At 38.8% G+C, this 23,441-nt stretch overlaps 1 protein-coding gene across 4 annotated transcripts; it reads left to right on the top strand.

The window, feature by feature from the left end:
* Positions 1 to 10,899: 10,899 nt before the first annotated feature.
* CLEC12A (C-type lectin domain family 12 member A) lies at positions 10,900 to 23,004 on the top strand. 4 transcript variants are annotated; one of them, XM_058743716.1, is made up of 7 exons: positions 10,993 to 11,103; positions 12,724 to 12,957; positions 16,077 to 16,175; positions 16,456 to 16,644; positions 17,793 to 17,944; positions 19,324 to 19,430; positions 21,744 to 23,004. In XM_058743716.1, exons 2-7 carry the CDS (start codon positions 12,939 to 12,941, stop codon positions 21,919 to 21,921), a joined length of 744 nt encoding a protein of 247 aa, XP_058599699.1. In that variant the 5' UTR covers positions 10,993 to 11,103; positions 12,724 to 12,938; the 3' UTR covers positions 21,922 to 23,004. The 4 variants fall into 4 exon arrangements, with proteins under 4 accessions (XP_058599700.1, XP_058599697.1, XP_058599699.1 ...); XM_058743714.1 differs by lacking the exon at positions 12,724 to 12,957 and having other exon boundaries at positions 10,901 to 11,103; XM_058743715.1 differs by lacking the exons at positions 10,993 to 11,103; positions 12,724 to 12,957 and adding an exon at positions 11,141 to 11,962.
* Positions 23,005 to 23,441: the final 437 nt, after the last annotated feature.

Here is a 23,441-nt window from a genome sequence, read left to right as displayed (position 1 = left end):
TAAACATCAGATATACTGAGGGGCGCCTGGGTGGTTCAGTCAGTTAAGCATCCGACTTTGGCTCAGGTCATGATCTTGTGGTTTGTGGGTTCTAGTCTGGTGTCAGGCTCTGTGCTGACAGCTCGGAGCCTGGACCCTGCTTCAGAGTCAGTGTCTCCCCCTCTCTCTGCTCCTCCCTCGCTCAAACGCTGTCTCTCTCTGCTCTCAAAAATAAATAAACATTAAAAAAAATTTAAGGGGCGCCTGTGTGGCTCAGTCGGTTGAGCATCCGACATCGGCTCAGGTCACGCACATCTCACAGCTCTGTGAGTTTGAACCCCACATCGGGCTCTGTGCTGACGGCTGGGAGCCTGGAGCCTGCTTTGGATTCTGTGCCTCCCTCTTTCTCTGCCCCTAACCCACTCGCATTCTGCCTCTGTCTCTCTCAAAAACAAATAAACATTAAAAAAATTTTTTTAATAAAATCAAAAAAATTTTTTTAAAAAAACATCAGAAACATTGAGAATTCAAGTCTTTTGTTTTATTTTGTTGTTGTTGTTTTTTTAATGTTTATTTATTTTTGAGACAGAGAGAGACAGAGCATGAACAGGGGAGGGGCAGAGAGAGAGGCAGACACAGAATCGGAAGCAGGCTCCAGGCTCTGAGCCATCAGCCCAGAGCCCGACGTGGGGCTCGAACTCACGGACCGTGAGATCATGACCTGAGCTGAAGTTGGATGCTTAACCGACTGAGCCACCCAGGCGCCCCTTATTTTGTTTTTTAAAAAGCCTAAAAACTTATGAAGAGTGCTCTGAAAATAAAACCAGACCACTTTCTTACACTATACACAAAAATAAACTCAAATGGATTGAGGACATAGTGTAAAACCTAAAATCATAAAACTCCTAAAAGAAAATGTAAACAGTAATCTCTTGGACATTAGACTTACCAACATGTTTCTGGATATGCCTACTCAGTCAAGCGAAACAAAAGCACATATAAACTATTGGGACTACATCAAACTAAAAAACTTTTGCACAGCCCAGGAAACCTTCAACAAAATGCTAAGACAACCTACTGAATGGGAGAAGATAGTTGCAAGTGATATATCTGATAAGGGGCTAATATCCAAAACCTATGAAGAACTCATACAACTTAATACCAAAACCCCCCAAATAATCATATTTTTAAAAGTGGGTAGAGGGTCTGAATAGACATTTTTCTGAAGAAGACATCCGGATGGCCAACAGACACGTGAAAAGATGCCCAGTGTCACTAATCACCAAGAAAATGCAAATCGAAACCACAATAAGATATCAGCTTACACCTGTCAGAATGGCTAGTATAAAAAAAGCAAGAAATAGCAAGTATTGATAAGGACAGAGAGAAAAAGGAACTCTTGTGAACTGCTGGTAGGAATGTAAATTGGTGTTGCTACTGTGGAAAACAGTGTGGAAGAAAGATCCTCAAAATATTAAAAATAGAAATATCATACAGTCCAGTAGTTCCACTGTTGGGCATTTAAAATTTTTTTTAAATATTTATTTATTTATTTATTTAGAGACAGAGCATGAGCCAGGGAGGGGCAGAGAGAGAGGGAGACAGAATCCGAAGCAAGCTCTAGGCTCTGAGCTGTCGGCATGGAGCCCGATGCAGGGCTTGAACCCACAAGTCGTGAGATCATGACCTGAGCCGAAGTCAGGGGCTTAACTGACTGAGCCACCCAGGTGCCCCTCCACTGTTGGGTATTTATGCAAAGAAAATGCAAATACTAATTTGAAAAGATGTGTGCAGTGCTATGTTCACTGTAGTTTTATTTACAATAGCCAAGATATGGAATCAACCAAAGGGTCCATAGATAGATGAATGGATAAAGAAGATATAGCATATACACAATAGAATATTCCTCAGCCATAAAATAGAATGAAATTTTGCCATTTGTGACAACATGGATGGACCTAGAGAGTATTATGCTGAGTGACAGAAGTCAGACAGAGAGGAGTGCCTGGGTGGCTCAGCCCGTTAGGCACCCAACTTTGGCCCAGGTCATGACCTCATGGTTCATGGGTTCCAGCCCCGCGTCGGGCTCTGTGCTGACAGCTCAGAGCCTGGAGCCTACTTCAGATTCTGTGTCTCCCTCTCTCTCTGACCCTCCCCTGCTCATACTCTGTTGCTCTCTCTCAAAAATAAACATTAAAAATATTTTTTTAAAGAAGTCAGATGGAGAAAGACAAATACCATATGATTTTACTTACATGTGGAATCTAAAAAAAAAACCAAAAAACAAACCACATAAACAAACAAAAAAAGCAGAAATGGACTCATAAATATAGATAATAAAGTGGGGATACCAGAGGGGAGGGGAAGGGGGTTGCTGTTGGTAAGGTACAAACTTCTAGTTATAAAATAAATAAGTCACAGGGATGAAAAGTACAGCATGGTCAATAATATTATAATGATATGGTGACAGATGATAATTACACGTGTCGTGGTGAGCACTGGATAATTTATAGAATTGTCAAATCCCTCTATTGTATACGTGAAACTAATACAATATTGTATGCCCACTATACCTCAATACACTTTTTTAAATTAAAAAAACAAAATTTAAAAAAAAAAAGTTTTGCATTAAAACAAAAGTTGAACAGTCTTGCCTTCTTGCTTTGTAACCGATAACACGGTCCAAGCATCTTTTCTATGCTTTCTTAAACTTTCATACTTCTAAGTATGGGCTTTCCACATTTCATTTTTTTTTTTTTTTTTTTTTTTTTTGCATCTGGAACAAAATTCCTCTGGCTGCATGTCTAGAGTTTCTCCAAAAGTGGAAGTATTAATATGCTCATGATCAGCTATTTCTTTTTACTCAACTTTCTGTTTTCGACTTGACTTTCGCTTTCATTCAGCACTATCACTTTTTGTTTCTTTGCTACATTTTAATGATTTTTGACCAGTTCCCTCTTTTGCTTATTTATTTTTGTAAGATATCACATGAGTTTATCATTATGAGATGAAGCGGTAACATAACATGACACTTAATTGTCTAAGTGTTAACTAAAAACAGATGCACATTAATTAGTCATTGACAGACTTACAAGGACATTACATGATTGGTCATTGATCACCATGCATATCTACTTTATACATCGTGATTCGCAGGCTGAAAGATTAGCAGTGAAGTTTGTACTTTATACAATTAGAGTAAATATACCATGCATATATTATAAATATGCATAACTATACTGGAAAACTAAAATTTGAAACATGTAGCTGGAACATGGTGGTATTTAACTCAACCATGATAGATGAATTTTGTGCCTATCAGACCGTAAAAAGTAATGTACAATCACCCCTAACACATACATACATTCTCTTGTAAAGGTACATATAAAAATAAAAATATATACACATACACACCCACATTATATATATATGTGTGTATACACATATATATGTGTATATACGTATATACACACACACATTATGTACATATATACTTTATACCTATGTTATGGACTAAATGCGTACTTACAAAATTCATATGGTGAAACCCTACCCCCTCAATGTGATGGTATTAGGAGATGAGGCTTCTGAGAGGTAATTGGGTTTAGATGAGATAATGGGGGTAAAGTTCCCATAATGGAGTGTGTGTGTGTGTATGTGTGTGCGTGCGTGTGTGTATTTCCTATCTATGCTTATTTTTGTCTACTTATCTGATGATTAGGGCACATTAAAGATGCATTACAACAATGTATGCACTATGGTAAGTATTGGTGGGGGTATAAAATGGTGCAGCTATTAGGGAAAACAATAGGGAGGTGCCTCAAAACATTAAACATTGAATTATTATCTGAATCAGCAATTCTATTTCTGGCTATATACTCTCAAAGAATTAAAAGCAGGATTTTGAAGAGATATTTGTAAACCCCATGTTCATAATAGCACTATTCCCAATGGCCACAATGTGAAAGCATCCCGAGGATCCATCGATGGATGAATGAATGAAATGTGATATATACCTACCATGGGATATTCCCCAGCTTCGAAAAAGCAGAAGATTCTGACAACGTAGATGAAACTTGGGGACGTTAATGCTAAGTGAAATAAGCCAGCCACAGAAAAACGAACACTGTGTGATTCCACTTGTATATGGTATGTAGAGTAGTTTAATTCATAGAGACCAAAGTAGAATGATAGTTGCCAGGGACTGAGGGGGTGGGGAGGAGGAAGTGCAAAGTTGTTATTTAAGGCGTTTAAGGTTTCTGTTTTGCAACATGAAAAATGTTCTGCAGACTGGTTGCAAAATGGTGTGAATGCTCTTTCCAGTACTAAACTACATATTTCAAAACAGTTAAGATGGGAAATTTTCTATCACGTGTATTTGTCCACAAATATGTTTAGAATGGTACCGAAGAGGACTGTAGGCAGTGAAACCCTCATAAATGTGAATCCATAAAACTCCAAAAGGTGAGACAGAAAAATCTCTGACAGGAAGTAAGCAACAGGTGGATACGGTGATTTCTGAAAAACCCACGGAATCACTCAGTAAGGTAGCTCTGAGCAGCACACATCTGTGCTTCTTCAGTTTTCTCTTCCACCATGTGAGGTTGGAAACACACAGCCCATCCTATCTCCTGTGGGCTACCAGGTCTGAAGTGGTATAGGCTGGAGGAAGACTGCGCTTAAAAAAAATTAATGTTTATTTATTTTTGAGAGACAGAGTGTGAGCGGGAGAGGGGTAGAGAGAGATGGAGACAGAAAATCCAAAGGATCTGTCAGCACAGAGCCTGCTGTGGGGCTCAAACCCACGAACTGTGAGATCATGACCTGAACTGAAGTTGGATGCTTGGCCGACGGAGCCACCCAGGCAGAGGAGAATAGTGTTTTTAACATGAGGTTTACATTTAAGTTTGAATAGAAGAGTTTGGAGTTTGGAGATTCTGCTGGACATAATAATTTCTGAAATGAGACTCTTAACGATTTCTGAAAAGAACCACAAAAGCTATGAGACTGACCCCAAACTGTTCAGGTGCGGGGGGAAAAAAGTCTCCGAGAGTTTTATGCAATGAAAGACTGAAGTTCATTTCTGTGCACACACGCAGAGCTACGGTCCTTACAAAACACCAGATTCATCTGTTTTCCTAGCCTCTGATCCCTGTCTGTACATTCTTCCCATTTTCATGAACGTAGCTGAAGGTTGCAGGTTTACGGTTCCTCCTTGACGATAAACTTGGCGATCAGTTCCTGGTAGGCGGGAGGGAAGGCCGACAGAACCGTTAAGAAATATCCCAGCCGTAAAAATTACGTTTGAAATACACACAGTGTTTTCCTGGAATCTCATGGCTGAGATTTTCTTCTGTTTAGTTCATTAACTCTCCCTTAAGGAAGTGTTTTCAGATTTTTCAGAACGTACTGTATCCTCTAAACCTTTTTTCCTCATTTTGCACATGTTTACAGTCCTGGGTGTTGAGCGGAGCTACTTTCCAATGAGCATTTCAACGTTTCGGATACCAAGTAGAAAGGAGAAAGCAATTATATTACTCACGGTAACATTTTGTGAAATATGGAATCCACCTGCTTTGGGGTGCGGGAACCAAGAAGACGGTGTTGCAACAGGTGCTAGGGTGAGATTGGCAAAGAGAGTGTTTCCAGGCAACGAGCTTGACCAGTGTCTCCTGAGTAATGATCCGAATACGGTCTAGGCTTCAGCCTGTTGCCTGGCAAGATTCCCTTGGCCAGTCTCCTCTCCAGCAAATTCTGCGCTGCAGTTGTGGAGTGCTTGTCCCACACCAGGTCCCCAGTTGTCTTGAGACGTAAGCGAAGGTAGAGATGTTCACTACCGGATAAAGCTCTCTGGTACAGAAGTATACAAGGTTCGATTCTGCACTATTTTATTCCACTTGTTGTGACAGGCTGGGTTTAGAGGTTCATGCTATATAGTTTCTTTTCCTGGAAAACTGACTGGGCAGACACCTCAGTGGCTGTGGGGCTCCCTCATTCAGTAAGCTTTCTGTGACTTGTGAAGGCCAGAGCCTAAAGTAGCAAGAAGCCATTCCATTAAAACAAAACAAACCAAACCAAAACAAAACACAGTAATTTCTCGATGCCTTTCAGTGACTCGGAAAATATTAATTGGACACCTAAGTACTTGATAAATACCATGAAAAAACATGGGCTCGGGTATTGGATAGGTCGACTGATAAGTGTGTGCAGGGGCGTAGAGAGAACATACGGTAGGTCGAGTGGTCAGGATAAACCTTCCTTCTCACTGAAAGAATGTTTGCAACCTCTACATGGCTGTCTCCATTTTTCTAGCCACCCCGCTTACAGAGGGGTGCCCAGACGTAGCAAATTAAAATATAGAATTCCCGGTCAAATTTGAATTTCAGATCAACAACAAATATGACAAACACAACAAATGAAAACACTGCACGCGACATAAATAAACCATTTCGGGGCCGAATTTCAGATTGCACTAGAGGTCTTGCCTTTTTTCGGGCAGCCCTATTCAGGGCACAACGATTTTTCTTATCTTTGAAATGGGTTGGTGCTCCAGGGCTTGGTGTGGGGTTTTTCTTGATTCCCTTCTTACAGCTCTCTGGGAACCCTCACATAGGGACACAACCCAGCGACTGAGGATAGGCGATGACTATGCAAGAAAGATGCGTTGCTACCCCTTCAAAGGTGGAAAGGGCGCGAGAAAGGGAAAATGGAAAAAGGCAACAGGAGACCCGAAGAAGCTGGCGCAGGCTGTGTTTTCTGGAAGGTGAGAGAAACACTGAAGAAACGGGAAGTGAGACAGATTGGGTGTCAAACAAGCAGCCACTGTGAGTAACTAGAGCCTAGAGCGTCATTTAGCAGAGTAAGTCTAGAAGCGGGTGTGAATACTATCGGGATCCTTTCCAGTTCCCGCCCCCTCCCGGGAGTATAGACACATTTGTCTCAGTTTGAGCCGCACCTAGTCCACTTGTGGCCTGAGAGGGATGCTTTTGTTCTGCAGGGGAGACATTTCCAGATGGGACTTCACGTCTTTTGTGCGGCGACTGCTGTTCACCTCCCCCCAACCTTTCAACATAAAGGAAACTGTCTAATGTTGCACGAACGGTCCTCCCTCAAACTTCCAGCATCTGGTGGGGTCTGTAAAGTGCCTGCACGTGGGTATGACATACCCTGGTGTCTTGTAGCAATCATAGAAACCCACACTCTTAAGCAACTTGTTAAAAACTTTAGCTTCATTCTTTACATCAGCTTATACGAGTTGAGTGTTTGCCCCAAGTAAGTAAGCCCTGTCTCTTAGAAGTTTAGCTTAGCTGTCTGCCCTTGACCTCAGGTCTCCGAGGGGTTTCAGGGAAGTTATGCATTTTGCAGATCATCCAGACGGACGCTGTTGTAACAGCAGGAGTGACGCCCTTTCCAGCTTTCTACACACTAAGTGAAACTGAGTCTTCCCCTCCAGGGGCTGGCTGCCAGTCCCAGTGATCCAGCGTCGCAGCCTTTCCAGGTTGAAATGTTTGCTCAGCTGCGGTGGAATAAACGTCAGCCACCCTTTAGAGTCAGGACAAGAAGGAGAGGAAAGCATTCCCTCCTCCAATACGGATTTGCTTCCGTTTTAGCTCCCGCGAATCTGCAGAGTTAACCGGCTAAGGTCGAGTGATTAGGACAGTCCATGTGGGTGGCGGGAGGAATCACGACACCTCTTCCAGTTACAGACGTAAGGAGTGAGCTGGCGGTTTCTGTGGTGAACATACTGAGGCAGCAGCGTCAGAGACGTCTTGACCACGATGTCATAACGTCGTGACCAAATTTCTTAGCTAATTTCATTGGCTCCCGCAGCGGGGCTGAGGATTCCCCAGGCTTGCACCTGTAACAACCTTGCGCAGCGTCACAATCTCCCACCTGGAGTCTGACACGTCCAGACCTGCCGGATTCCTGTGCATGACCCTAGAGTGTAACAGGTGACAGGGAAGTACAGTAGCCGCTAATGCTTCTGCATCTGTGACACTGTCCCTAGTATGGGTTGTTTCGGAAAAAAAACGGAGTAGATGCATTGCTTGACCACTAGCTCTTATACATGTGTTCAGTAGGTTTTACACAGTGAGCAACCAGGAGATCTCGGGTTCTGGCCATAGAACCATGGCCGGTATCACATGAAACCTCCTACAAAAAGATCAGTATAAAGGTTGAACAAAATTTATAAAAAGAACCAACAAGACAGAACTTGAGGGACTCGAAGGGATCAAGGCTTACTGCTTCTATTGTACCTGCCTGCCAGGAAAACAGGAAACAAAACCCACCTTTTAATAAAAAAAAATAGTCATAATCTCTGCTGTTTTTGCATACGATATCTGGCATTTAATAAAAAAAAAATATGAGGCATCCTAAAAAAAAAGAAAAAGAAAAAGCTAACTGGCAAAACACCAATTGACAAGCCAAATTGAGAAAAAATGAGCTTCTCGTTGGGATGAGCACTGGGTGTTGTATGTAAGCCAATCTGACAATAAATTATATTAATAAGAAGAAAAATGAGTTGAAAATGCTTTCAGATAGTGATGATATTGGACAGGAAATTTAAAACAAAAATGGTTAGTGTGTTTAAATGAGGAGAAAAAAATATAAAGAATGTCAACGCATGGAAATAATTCAAGAGTCGAATGAAAACCCTAGAATAGAAATAAATAATAACTGAAATTAAGAATAATTTGATTAAGGATTAAGTGAGGGCAAGATGGAATCCAAGAAAGAAAAGTGTTTAAAGAGAAAGGAGCAGCCATTGGCTTCAAATACTTCTAAGAAAGGAAAGTTAAGGAACTGCGATGGCTTCTTATCTGTGATACTCTTTCCTAAAAATGTTGTGCCAGATAAACTTCTTACCTGTAAGTTAAGATGATATATGAGAAATACTCGATGGATGTAGTGAAAGTACAATCTTAACTATGAGCTTAATGAGATCCATTTTGCTGTTTTGTTAAATGAAAGAGAAGAATTCAGATTGGACTGGATTGATGAGACTCTAACTAAAGGGAGGGTGTGTGTGTGTGTGAGCGTGCATGCGTGTGTGGGATATTTGAGAAACGAGAGAAAATTGAGTTTAAAAAAAAAACTGGAACACTGATGCAGACCCAGATTTGTCTTTCTTCTAGTCAATGCATCAGACAGCCCCATTAGTCATGGCTTTACAGATCAATTTCTTAATCTCTATGGCATTTCTTACAACATGCCTCCTGACAAAGAAATTAATTTCAAGGCCAAGGAAGGGAGCCGTGAATAACAACTCGCTGGACTTAATGCATGGCCCACTTCTTCAGAACAGGTAGCTTGGTAGAACAGGGAAATGACTGGAACGCTTTTTAAGACTTAAGAACCTGGGAGATGGTCGTGTAGGGGTTTGGAGCGCCCCGTTATAACCTATTGTACATGCTTGAAAACACCTGTCAGAATATGGTCAACGCCCTATATTCACAGCGTGTTGTCTGGGAACTGATTTGGAAGCAGAAGTAGCTGTTCTATGTATTATACGTGAGAGCTCACGAGACGAATTTTTGCTGCTGGTTCACCAGACTAGGGTTTGGAGTGTTTGGTGTGTGTAGAAGGAGCACAATCACGGTTCTGTTAAGTTGGAAATTGAGGCAGGTCACTATTGGCGACAGTGTTTCCCACGCCCCTAAAGCAACAGTTAATATTGTTCACAGTGACAGATTCAAATAGTAAATACAAGTAAAGGGACCATTTGCGAGATGTGGATAGGCTCAAGGGAAAATAATAATAATAATAACAATTTTATATATTCCATAATAATAAATATATTTATATATTATATAATACATAAATATTATTATTGTTATTATTATTATATTCTTTTGAGCCTACCCACATTTTACAAATTGTCCTTTCATTTTATTCTCTTCAAACTCCCCTTTTAATGCATATACTTGCTTTTTGTCTTTGGATCCTGACTGTGGGTCTCCTTTTTGAACCTGAGTATGTCACTCTCACTGTGGTCTCTCAACTCCTCAATTATGTGACTGAAAACATCAGATTTATTAATAAGAATGAGGGAAGAACTTACTCAGAAACAATCATGCCCCCACTTCCACCTTCACTTTCTACACTTGATCAGTAAATGAATGGACCCCTGCCTCCTAGGAAGACTGCATCAACCTTATGAGATCCTGACCTGCATGACCCCGGAGACTTATTTACATCTCCTTTTTAGTAGGCTTTAGCTGAGAGCTGGCTCACAAAAGAATGAGCCAGTCTGTGGAGAGACAGCAAGACTGACTTCGGTTTTCCCGGACTACAAAGCAATTTCTGGGGCCTCTGATATACCCACCTTGGCCGTTAGCATGTGTACCCCGTGGTGTGGTTCCTGGGCCCCAGATCCCTTAATCTATTTCTTGCTACTAGAGAAACTAGATGTCCCCTCGCTCCTCTTAGGCAAACCTATTCCTATGTAACAGAGTTACAGAGTGGGGCTTGTCCTCTGTGTCTCCCTGGGGGTGCTCTGGGTTTGTGCGGTCTCCCAAAAAGGCAAATCCTATCAGGACCTAGGCCGGGACCGAGAGAGAACGTCTGTGCCAGGCCATCGTTGTAGAACAATGAGTGTTGGAGGACTGTGTCCTTTTGTTATTTCTTTGCTGGAAGGTTGTTCTCCGATAAATTCTGTATATCTGCACCTGTGTTGCTGGTGATCCGCGCCCCCTTGCATGACACTGATCATATCCAAAACAATTTTGAAAGCCACTTTGGTAGTTGGTAGATATTGAGAAATGAGAAAAAGGAAGAGATAAGAAAAAAAAATACTTTCAGTCTTGCAACTGTGTCTGTATCTGTCTAAGGCCTCTCATAGGCTGCAGCTCATCTGTAGACTCCTGGGATTGGTACAGCGAAAAGAGAAGTGTAAGCTTCTAAGCGTAAGTTTTGGTTTACACACAGCAGTTCAAAGCCACAATTCCTGTGTAACATTCAACTCCGTTAGTTCACTTTCATCTTTTTAAAAGAGTAATAGTTTGGGGTGGGGATTCCTTTTCATAGCCTCAATGTCTGAAGAGGTTACTTACGCAGACCTCAATTTTCAGGACTCCGGTAGAAAGAAAAGTATCCAGGAGTTTGGCACAGTTGGAATCAAAGGTAAGACGCTGAGCTTGGGAAGTGTTGCAGGTTGGTAGGAGTGGAAGGGTAGAAGGCCTTAGGTATTAGTGAATTGACCATGATCCTTCAGTGTGAATTTTATTTATTTTTTAAATGTTTATTTATTTATTTTGTGAGAGACAGAGAGAGAGAGAGAGAGAGAGCATAAACGGGGCAGGGACAGGGAGAGAGAGGGAGAGATTAATCCCAAGCAAGCTCTCCTCTGTCAGCGCAGAGCCCAGGTTGGGGCTCAAACCTATGAACTGTGAGATCATGACCTGAGCAGAGATCAAGAGTCAGACGCTTGACTGACTGAGCCACCCAGGTGCCCCTCCATGAAATTTTAAATTAAGCCTCTCATTTTGACCAAAGCTACTAATGTACAAAATGATTATAAAGGGTTTTTCTTAAAGGTGCTAATTAGTACATTGAACCCTCCATCTTCTGCGAATTTTCTGTGTTTTAACATCACACTCAAGATGATTGGGATAGACTCATATTTTGATTTTACCGGATGGTGAAACATTTTTTTTTCTCTCAGTGAAATGAAGTCTTAGAACAAGAAGCACGTGTTGCCCAGGAGAGTCATGGTCATGCATATTCTTCATTTTGCTAAGAAAATGCTAGTCACAAATACAATAAGAAAACTGGCTCTCATTCCCCCCCCCCCATGTGACAAGCACTATCCTATTTGTCTTATGACATAATCCTGGGCATCGCCTTTTTTCAGCAGAGAAACAAGGGTTCAGTGAGGACAGGGTGTGCTTGAGTGTCACATGTATGTCTGGGGATTGGGGAAGCCTCTCTACTTTATTGACCTGCCGGAATTATGGAGGAGAGGGTTTGGAACCGATCAGAGGTGAATAACTCATTTGATCCTTTGAAGCTCTGTGCTCTCATCTATAAAATAGGATAACAATACCTGCTTAATTATGAGCTTGCAGCCATAATTTGGTGTATGCTAATTGTGCCCTTTTGAAAAAGGCTAACATGTTTAATGATTATTTTGTGAGGTTTCAATGAAATATAGATAAATAAAGATGGGAAATACACCAATAAAAGGTTTTCTTTTTTTAATGTTCATTTCTTTTTGAGAGAGAGAAGTGGGGGAGGGACAGAGAGGGAGAGAGAGAGAAAGAATCCCAAGGAGGCTCCACACTGCCGGTACAGAGCCTGACAAGGGGCTTGAACCCACAAACTGCGAGTTCATGACCTGAGCCCCAACCAAGAGTCAGAAGCTTAGCCAACTGAGCTGCCCAAGTGCCTGTAAAATGTTTTCTTCTTGGCCAGGATTTCATTCATCATTTTTTGCTTATTCATTTAACCTAGTACATATTTCTTTAATATTTAAAGTTGACCACACTTGTTTTTTTTTTTAATGTTTTTTTCATGTTTACTTATTTCTCAGAGAGAGAGAGAGAGAGAGAGGCAGACTGCAAGCAGGAGAGGGGCAGAGAGAGAGGAGACATAGAATCCGAAGCAGGCTCCAGGCTCTGAGCTGTCAGCACAGAACCCGATGCGGGGCTCAAACCCACAAACTGTGAGATCGTGACCTGAGCCAAAGTCGATCCCTTAACCGACTGAGCCACCCAGGTGCCCCAAGTTAACCATACTTTTCAGTTCCAGGTGCCAAAAATGAAAATGAGAGGCTCTCAAAAAGAATGACAATAATAAATAAGGTCAAGAAGATTTTTCGGAAAGGCGTATTAAGAGGAATTTAGCTTCTGTTACTTTTAACTGCTCCAATTTGACCATTACCATCTGAGAAATCAAATTTTGTTCAGAGAAGGATGTTAAGCAGTCCTCTGTAGCAATATGTAATTACATAGGAGTGCATGAACTTCAGACTGAAAGGTGAGGAAGTTTTCTTTAACATTAAACTATAACGGTAGATAAAGAGTGAGATAATAGTGTTTAGATCTACAAATTCAAATTTTGTGAATGAACGTGTTACTATACTGTTAGACATATCATTCGTAAAATCAGATTATATCACATCTCGTTAGCTTACTGTTAGGTCTATTCATTCTTTGAATGATGAGATAATAGCTCAGGGAATATTATGGTTGAATGGGGATAGAGCTCTTTTTCATAAATCTTTACTTAATTTAGTTCCCCTAGTATGGGTTACACTTTGGATTAAATTTTCTCATTTTATATATGGCATTTAAGAAGTGACTGCTTTGGGGGTGCCTAAGTGGCTCAGTTGGTTAAGCGTCTGACTTGGACTCAGGTTATTATCTCACCGTTCGTGTGTTCCAGCCCCACGTTGCGCTCTGTGCTGACAGCTCAGAGCCTGGAGCCTGCTTCGGATTCTGTGTCTCCCTCTCTCTCTGCCCAATCCCCGCTCATGCCCTGTCTCTTTCTCTCTCTCTCAAAAATAAATAAACATGAAAAAAAATTTTTTTAATTTAAAAAGAAGTGACTGCTTTGGTTGAACTGTTCAGCAGAACTTAATAGTTTGATACTTGATTTCAATGTGATTTTATAGCCATATGATGCAGTTAATGTTTCCAGAATCTAACTCATCATTTAGAAAAGGAAAAAAAAATGTTTATTGGAGGCTACAAAATACTCATATACATACACACACCACAATTCTGGTATGTTAAGCCTAATTATTAGAGAAAAGAAAAGAAAAAAAAAGCAAAGAAAAGAAAAGAAGAGAGAAAGAAAAGAAAGAAAGGGAGGGTGAGGGAGGAAAGGGGGAGAGGGAGGAAGAAAGGAAAGGAATGGAAAGGGAAGGAGAGGAAAAGTGTGTATGTGTGTGTGTGTGTGTGTGTGTGTGTGTGTCTGAAAGACAAACAGAGAGAAAAAAGAGAGACAGAGAAAACTTTAAAAAATGTCATTTGGTTTTCTACTAAGTAAGCGTATATCACCCCCAAATTTCTATTTCTTTTGGAAGTTAAGTTAAATGAAAGACACATAGAGTACTAAAAGGAGAAAAAAGGTTAAGAAATATTGGAAAATACACCATTCAAAATCACACTGTACCTGAAAGTTTCATATTTAAAAAAAAAATCCCCTAAAACTGTTTCCTTTCCCTAATCATCCTCATCTCATTAAATAGAAATAATCTAAATATAAATATGAATATAAATGTAAATATAAATATAAATACAAATACATATTAAATACAATCACCTATGTGCCAGCACTGTTCTAATTGTGTTACCAATACTAGATCACTTAATCTCTGGTATTTTATGGCTTTCTTTTTTAACCAATGCAGCAAGAAAGCCCAGGGACATTCAATGACTTGTCCAAGGTCCCAAGTGAAAAGTAGCTTATCCAGCGTTCAAACCCAGGCACACTGGGGTGCCTGGGTGGTAAGCGTCCGACTTCGGCTCAGGTCATGATCTCTCGGTTCGTGAGTTCGAGCCCCGCGTCAGGCTCTGTGCTGACAGCTCAGAGCCTGGAGCCTGTTTCAGATTCTGTGTCTCCCTCTCTCTCTGACCCTCCCGTATTCGTGCTCTGTCTCTCTCTGTCTCAAAAATAAATAAACGTTAAAAAAAAATTTAAAAAAAAAAAACCCAAGCACACTAGCCCTAGGAATGTGCTGCGCATTTTTTTTGTTGTTGTTACTTCACTATACTGCCTCTAAGTGTGTATGTTTCTTATCTACCACCTCTGTCAAGGAAAAAACGTCTTAGAAACATTTCATAAATTCGTCCTATAGATTCTAACTTCAAAATGTATTCTTAATGGATTTGTGGGTCATCACATTCTCTATTCCTAGTAAAGCAAACTACTATCCTCTCTCAAATGGCATGCTACAATAGTTTTCTTGCTGTTCTCCCTGCTTCCAACACTGAGCCCTATGATGAATTTGTTGTCCAGAGGCAGTAACAGTGATCTTTCTAAAAAAAACAAAACAAAACAAAACAAACAAACAAGCAAAACACAACTCAATTATTTTCCTTTCTTCATTAAACCTTTCCTATTGAACAGAACTTTTGACTAATTGAATACATAAATAGATGAGACCATAATTCTTATGAAAGGTAGCACTTGAAGTCATATTTTTCACCTTAGAAAAGATCTTGACTATACAGTTCTTTCACCGTTAACTATTGTTCAAAGTCTAAAAATTTGTTTTACATTATACTTTCAATTCTCTCTAAACTTCACAATGTTACAGCAGCAACTAAGAGATGTGGGACATAACACAGATCAGAAATATATTGAGGTTATCATGTTATTCCTGAATTATATTTTTGGAAACATCTAGTATCCATGTATATACCAATGATGATAATTTAAATCAGGTAGTGATTTAATAATGAATAATTTATAATATAAAGTTTGCAATTCTTGTTTTTTTTTAAATAGGGAAATGATCTATTTGAGGGTTTCTGTGTTTAGCAAAAGAGAAACATCCAACAGAAGTTTGTTGCTAATAATATGAAGAAATTCGGATGTAGAAATGATATCGATCTGGCCTAAGGTTTGGCTGAAGGGAGGACACACGGAGACATTACAAGAGACAGTCTATCAATTATGTTCCACAGCCAAATTCTCAGGATCTGGGGAGGAAGAACCTAAATAACAAATGATTTTCTTTGACAATCACAATCATTTACTCAAGACAGGATTGCTCTGATTGACCTCTCTATTAGTCACCAGCTCCCCCTTTCCCCCAAATTTGTACAGAAAAGATACATTATATATTATACATTGGTTTTCTCAAGTCTCCTTTTTAAATCCCATCTTTGCCTCCTTGTGTCTTGGATCAGCCTACCAATTAACGGCCTCTCCTGTGAGAACAAGTTTGCGTGCAAAACAATTAGCAACATGTTTTTTACTTATTCTTTGAAAAGCTCTTTTTAAATGGCCTGGAGTTTTTACTCACTCTTTTACCAGAGTCAGAAAGAAATAAAGGCAAAATGAATGAATTAATGAATGAATGAATGAATTATTCAAATGAAGATGCATACCATTTCCGGCCTGTTGGCTCATTTTGCTTTCCACAGAACCTGCTGCTACTTCCCATGTGTGGCATCAGAGAGCCTTGGCTCTGATTCTCCTATGCCTTCTGCTGCTGATTGGACTAGGAATCTTAGGAAGCGTATGTACGTATTACCTATGTTTTGACGGAAAGGGAAAGACACTTAGAATTCTATGAGTTTCACAAGACAGTATACTCTTGATTTGAGGCTTTGGGATGGTTGTAGGTGAGATACCCACAAAAGGTATTGACAGCTAGGTACTTAAATACAGTAGTCTGTTTCCCTCACTCCCGTGAAGTGACTCCTTCCCTCCATAGCCCATAGTTCAGCAGAAAGAAGGTGATGGGTGGGTTGAGGGATTAAAATATTTTGCCATTTCTTTTCTTTTTTTTTTTACCTCAAGTTTACATAACTTTGAAGAAAGAAGTGAGAAAATTGAATACACTACAAAATATCAAAGAAGAACTTCAGAGAAATGTTTCTCTACAATTGATGCATAGCATGAATAGTTCCCAGATGATCAGGAACCTATCTCTCACACTGCAAGAAATAGCCACCAAATTATGTCATGAGCTTTACCAAAGAGAACCAGGTAATCCTATATTCCTCTGTGAGCTATTTATTAGACAATGAACAAAATCTTGGAGTCACTGAGAATTATTTCATCAAAAGCTAGCAGCCTTTCCCTGGGATGCCATTATTTGGAGAGAGGAATTAAACGTACTTGACAAAGGACTCACTGTGCAAAGAAAAATAAGAAAATAACAACTGTAGGCCCCAAATTATCAGAGGATAACAACTAATAAAATAGTAGACCACATACAGTTTCTCTAATCTGAAATTTACTATTATTCTCGGCACTGAGGTCAATAGAAAATAAGGAGGAGAGGATAAGTCACCTCTTCATATCTTTCTTTTTTTTTTTCTATTTATTTTTGGGACAGAGAGAGACAGAGCATGAACGGGGGAGGGGCAGAGAGAGAGGGAGACACAGAATCGGAAACAGGCTCCAGGCTCCGAGCCATCAGCCCAGAGCCTGACGCGGGGCTCGAACTCACGGACCGCGAGATCGTGACCTGGCTGAAGTTGGACGCTTAACCGACTGCGCCACCCAGGCGCCCCTCTTTATATCTTTCTTAAAGGATAGAAGAGAAGGTCTTTATAGGTGACCTTGTTCCTAAACGTCAATGTTTGATGAGAATCAATAGCAAAGAAATAGTTAAGTCTTGCCATTCGAATTGGGAGTAATTGGTCTTTCAATATCTCTAAAGTTCCTATAGTTATTACAACTAAAATATGTTCTTTGTGCTTTTGAAAACTCCCCCAAGTATTCAATGTCAGACAGCCAGAAACACCCTAGTTGGAGATGGGTTGATGCAGGCTGTGGGGTTGATTCTTACCACACAATGTTTTTGTGATTAGCTTTCATTGCCATGTAGTAATTTAAAAAATGGCAAAGAAAGAAAAGTAAATTAATTCATCATTATTCTGGACTCCGGAGTTAAGAAAATACACTGGAATACCCTGGACATTTAATTTGGAATGTATTGTTCAGATTATGTTTTGGATGCATTGTGGTGGTATACAGGGACCTGGAACACAAGATTCAGGTTCTTCACCTTTCATGTAAAAGCAAGAAAGACAAGTAAATTTGGTAAATTCAACACAGAGGACAATGGGAATAATGAGAGTAATGAAGATCATCAACCCAAACCAAATGAAACTATGTTCTTCTTTCAGAGCACAAATGTAAACCTTGCCCAAAGAAGTGGATATGGCATGAGGACAACTGTTACCTAGTAACTAAGAACTATGTAACATGGCAAAAGAATGCCATGTTCTGTTCTGCTCAAAATGCCAGCCTATTGATGATTAAGAACAAAAGTGTATTGGTAAGATCCCCTGTATCTCTGCCTGTGAAGAAGGAAGTCACTTTTCCCATCATAGAATAGAGAGGATTGAGGCGTGTTGGAGAAAATTTGTACTAATCCAGACATGATTCTCACTTATTTTAATTAGGGTATGAGGTGACTGACACTTAGTACGTTTATTGTGAGGTAGTATATCTCAGGTGTGATCCAAAACCGTAGCTTAGGACCTTAACATCCAGGGAATCTCAGAGGTTGGGCAGACAGGTAGATTTGGGGTACCCAGAATCTTTTGGGCTGTGAGGCTTTCCAAACCAGAACTTTAGAATCAACTCTCAGAACACAATTTCTAAGAATTTACCTAAAAAAATAGAAGACCTGGAAATCATTCTTAAGGGTTACCAATTCCATAAAATTTACATAGAGAAGATTCTTTGTTTCTACCATTTTGTATTTTTTTAACTAAGAGAAAAAGTCAACGCCACAACCTACAATAAGAAGATAGGTTGGATAACATATGTATAAAAAAGTAGGGATTAAGATGGGATGTCAAAGGCAAGTGCCAAGCGGATATGTTATACTGATTCCCTGGGTTCCAGGAAAAGTGAGTTCTGTAGAAGATGTATGTGTGTATTTATGTATTTATATTTATTCATTTTCTTTTTCTCTAATATCTAAGTGGTATCTCCATATCATTACTTATTCCTTGGCATTTCTGTTCTCTTGGATAATATTCATAATATTATTATGATAATAATTGGATAATATTGGATAATATTATTTAAGGAAAAAAACTCATGTTCCCAAAAGTCTCGGCTTCCCTACTGTGAGAATCTTTGTCCGCCTTTATAGCAGCAGGAGAAAGGAAACTATGGTCACTTCTACACCCCGTCCTTCTCAAAGGATCCACTCATAGTTATTTACTCAAAAAAAAAAAATGTCTGGATATGAGTGAGAAAACCTTACTTTGGCTACAAAAGTCTGGACTGGATCTAAATTCTAGTCTGTAACCACTTCTCGTCTGACTTTGCTATGTTTTTCTTCTGCTTTTTCTGTTTCTCTTAACTTGTGTTTTAGTGGTTAACCACCTCCTTTGCCCCTAGACTACTGCTCTATATTTGAATCTTGAAGTTGGTGAACTTCACAGACCCTAAGTTAAAGTAATGCATGGACCGGTAGATACTTTTCCATGTGAAGCAGTAAATGATATATAAGTGTTGCAGGGAATCTTATAGTAACGGGCACTTTGTTTCATTTTTTTTCTAATGACCTCAAAAGCAGTAGTATAATGTCAAAAGATGTTACCTTAAAACAGTAATTTGTCACAAATTATGTTGTGAAGTAATCCACAGAAATGGGAGGCAATTGTTTTTGTTTTTGTTTTCAACCTCTATTTCTTGTAGGAATTTGTAAAATCCAGGAACTTACGTAAATACTGGCTGGGGTTATCTCCCAGAAAATATTATGCAGATTACAAGATAGTGGATGAGACAATTTTCTCCTCTGACTGGTAAGTCTTTATTCTTATTGAACTTTTGTAGTTGGTTGGAGTAAAGGTGTGCTCTCCATTAGCATTATAGATTACAATTTAAACAAGCTGTGGTTGAAATTTCACCCTCAACATCTTTAATGCGCTTAATGATGCAAAAACGTTGCCACAAACGTCTTCTCATTATCTTGACAGGTCACTAGTGAACGTATTTGTAGTAGTACAATAAAAGGGAATTTCTGTGAGACTTTTAACTCAGAAAATTATAGAGGCCAACAAAATTCACTGGGCTCTACCCTCGTGCTTAAAATTTGACTAAGTGCTGAGATTCAAAGGTGAAAGACAGACTGATTCTTCCCTTCATTACTTAACCATTGATTATATGCACAGACTAAACAATTCTATATATAAAAAAGATATAATGTGATAAATCCTTCAGTAAGAATACATAGAACAACCAAAGTTAAATTTTAGCTCTAAAATTTGTGTTGTAAACGATATTTAAAATGGCCGTTTTGAGTGAAAAATTTAGAGATAGACTAGAACACTTCCAGCAAAGAAGATAATGAGCATGGGCATGGTATATTATATATATGGCATACACAAAATATTTTGTCATGTAATATATTAAGAAAGTGCTTATAAATATACCGTTATAAATTGATTCATATGTTATATTTGTTCTACCTATAATGAGGGGAGGAGAGACAGACAAAGCACATATAAAAACAATGTCAAAATTCCCATTTGTATTTTATAATGCCTGAAAATTGGGAAAGAGACAGGATTAGACTAAAGAAAGAAGCCAGTACATCAATCTGCAGTATACTGCCACAAGCCCACACGTTTATACATATTTGTCGGCTGAGGACACGTCAAGCAGGTATGACTGCAGGGCAGTTATGTTGGGGTCCAGCCACACTAAATACCCTGAGATTCCTGCACACTCCTCACAGTGGGCCAGAAGCAAATGCAAGTATTGATGAATTTGTTTTTTTTTTTTTTTTTTCCTTCAGATAGGAATAGTAGATGTAAGAATATGGGTCAGGAAGACTAAGCAGCTGTGTCTTTGGGAGTTTGCAATGACAGAATAAAGGGGGGATACTATGTGTACAAATGGAAGACAGAAGGATATATATTTTTAAAATCTCATTTGGGGTAAAGGACTAGCAGTAACAGTAATGCGTACATCAGGAGAGAGTACAGATGAAATCTTGTTTTGAAAAAGAAGAATTTCCATGAGTTTATTTGTTATTATTGCTAATGGGAAGATAATTTATGGTGGAATAGAAAGCATAGTATATATTTTTAATTATTAAGAAATAATACCAAAATAAAAAAGTATATAACATATATATGATATATACTTATATACGTATATAATATATAATTATATATGAATGTATATATGTGTATATATGGATGTATATGAATATATATGAATATGTATGTATATGAATATATATGAATGTATATGAATATACATATATGTATGAATATATATGAATGTATATACGTGTATATATGAATGTATATTTCATTTTGTTTTTTATTAATAATGTTATTTTTGGGATTTATTTCTGGAAAGGGGTTGTGATCAATGACATCTGTGTTGTGTCACTTCCAATAAGGAAATTTCACTTTTGAAAATTTAACTGATGAACTTATTTGTTATTAACCGATGAGCTTACTTATTAATCATTAATAATGATTATTGGTGATCATTATTTGTTGACCCAAGCATTGATACTACATTTTTTTTTCCAAAAGATAATATTTTCAACTTGTAAGTTTGTCTTGGACGCATGGTCCTTGCTCAGTAATCTTATATTAGGAGCTGGTAATTATTCAGAACTTCGGAATAAAATCTCTGAAAAATGGCTTGGGGGGAAATGTCACTTGGAGACGATGTTGAACTGAGGGTGTCACATATTAGGTTAATTCTTGATTTGAGTGATTATGAAAAATATTTGAAGAGACATTGTCGAAGATTTACTACTGCGGCCAGACTGGAGAATCTAATAGAATTGTATTACTCTAAATCATATTAAGTATTGGAGAAAGGAGGCGGTACCATCTGGAAGCAAAAGACAGCAAATATTCCAGGTGTAAAAAACCGGAAGAGGCATGCTGAAATAAGATAGCATTAGCTATTGCATATCTGTTGATACATATGAGTAGCTGGGATACTCTTCATGCTCCAAATAATAATTAAAATGTATTTTAGACAAGGGAGACCCAGGAGCAATGATGTGGTGGAAAAGTAATTTTGTTTCCTGTGAATCCATTCCAAACTTTCTACTTGCTGAGCGCATTCTTTCTTTTCTCTTTTAGGTTTGTAAGAAATACAAAGGATGTAGATGACACCATGTTTTGTGGATATATAAACACAATATATGTTTCCTATACACTCTGCTCTGACTCAAATAATATTATATGTGAGAAGCTGGCTAACCCAGTGAAGATTGAGAACACACTAATGAGTGAAATACCAGATGAAAAATATGATTAGTGCAAGTAATTTGCTATTATGCTGCCATTTAGGCAACTGCATAGAGCATACATCTTGTGGCCCACACAAATGGAGTACAGATGCTATGAGACTAAATCTCTGCCTCTCTCCTAACCATGTACATTTGTAAACTTTCTTTCTCCTCATTGGCTATGGAACAGGAGCCTAAAGTCATACCTTATCATCTAGATACAGGCTCAATTTATGTTGAGCATGAATTCAGTGGGTTGGGTGAATATACAGAAAACTGAAGCTAACTTTTCCCGCTTTTCCAGAAATAACAAGGCAAATACCCACCTTATAGAACATCAGGGAAAATGAAAACTAGGAATTAATTATATCGAAAGGATAATACATCACGAGCAACTGGAATTTATGCTGGTAATACTGTGGTAGGGTCCCCTCCCTAAGGAGAGAGAAAAAAAGTAACCTGGCTATGTGCCTATGTGACAATATCCCTCATGACCTTGTAAACTAAGACTACTTAATCGACTATATGTTTGTGTGTGTTGCCGTATATGGGAAACAAAGAAATAGAAAACGTATAGAAAACTATACCACATGACGTTCGGTGCTCAGTTCTTCGAGTATGAACCCAACTGAGCGGTGCTGGCACGAATAAAGTTGCTTCCTGGAAATTCAAAAGCCTCAGTGTTACAACTCTCTGTGCAAGAATCCTGCTACAATACAGGTTGACTTACATGTTAGGAAAAAAAACATAAGAAAGAGAAAGAAAAAATTTATTTTAGTAGATGTGGAAAAGCATTTGAGAAAACGTAATACCTAATCTCTCAGGAAACTTGAAGCAGAAGATTTCCCTAATCTGCTAAAGGAAGGTGACATCAAAAGAGTGAAAAGAAAAACAAACCAAACAAAGGACTAATAACCACCTGTAAACCTAACACCATGCTTGTGGTAAAAAAGTGAATGTTTTGCTTTTGAGCTCCGGAACCAGATCAGAATGGCCTTTAGCATTTTGTTCAGTAACCTGGAGGCCCTGGCAGTAAAATAAGGCAAGGAAAATAAATTTAAATATGTAAAACATGAGAAAGGAAGAAATAAAACATTTTTATTTGTAGCTAATATATTTGTGTATGTGTGTGTGTAAAAACGATATAACTTATAAACCATTAGAATACATAATTTATCAGAGTTGTTGGATAAAGCCTCAAAATACAATGTCAGGGTGTAACATCAATCATATTTCTGTAGGTTAGCAGTAAACCATGGAAAAAATTTAAAAAGCAATATCATTTATAACAGCATCCCAAAATAAAATAGTCATAAATGTAATAAAATGCGGAAAACATTCTGCCCAATCCTGGTTCCTTCCCCTCTCTTGCACTGAGGGTGCCCCCTAATAACCACCCCCCAGCTCACTAACCTTGATTTCAGAATCTGCTTCCTGGGAAACCAAGCGTGCAAGTGTTGCTGACAAAATAAAAGAAAACCTTAATAAGTGGAGAGGTAACCATGCACTTGGATTGGAACACTCTATATATTCTTGGGATGTAAAGTCT

Source organism: Neofelis nebulosa, chromosome 8 (assembly GCF_028018385.1).
Source record: "Neofelis nebulosa isolate mNeoNeb1 chromosome 8, mNeoNeb1.pri, whole genome shotgun sequence".
NCBI classification, from domain to species: domain Eukaryota; kingdom Metazoa; phylum Chordata; class Mammalia; order Carnivora; family Felidae; genus Neofelis; species Neofelis nebulosa.
The sequence above is the reverse complement of the archived record's forward strand: the minus strand, read 5'-3'. Positions and strand labels throughout refer to the sequence as shown.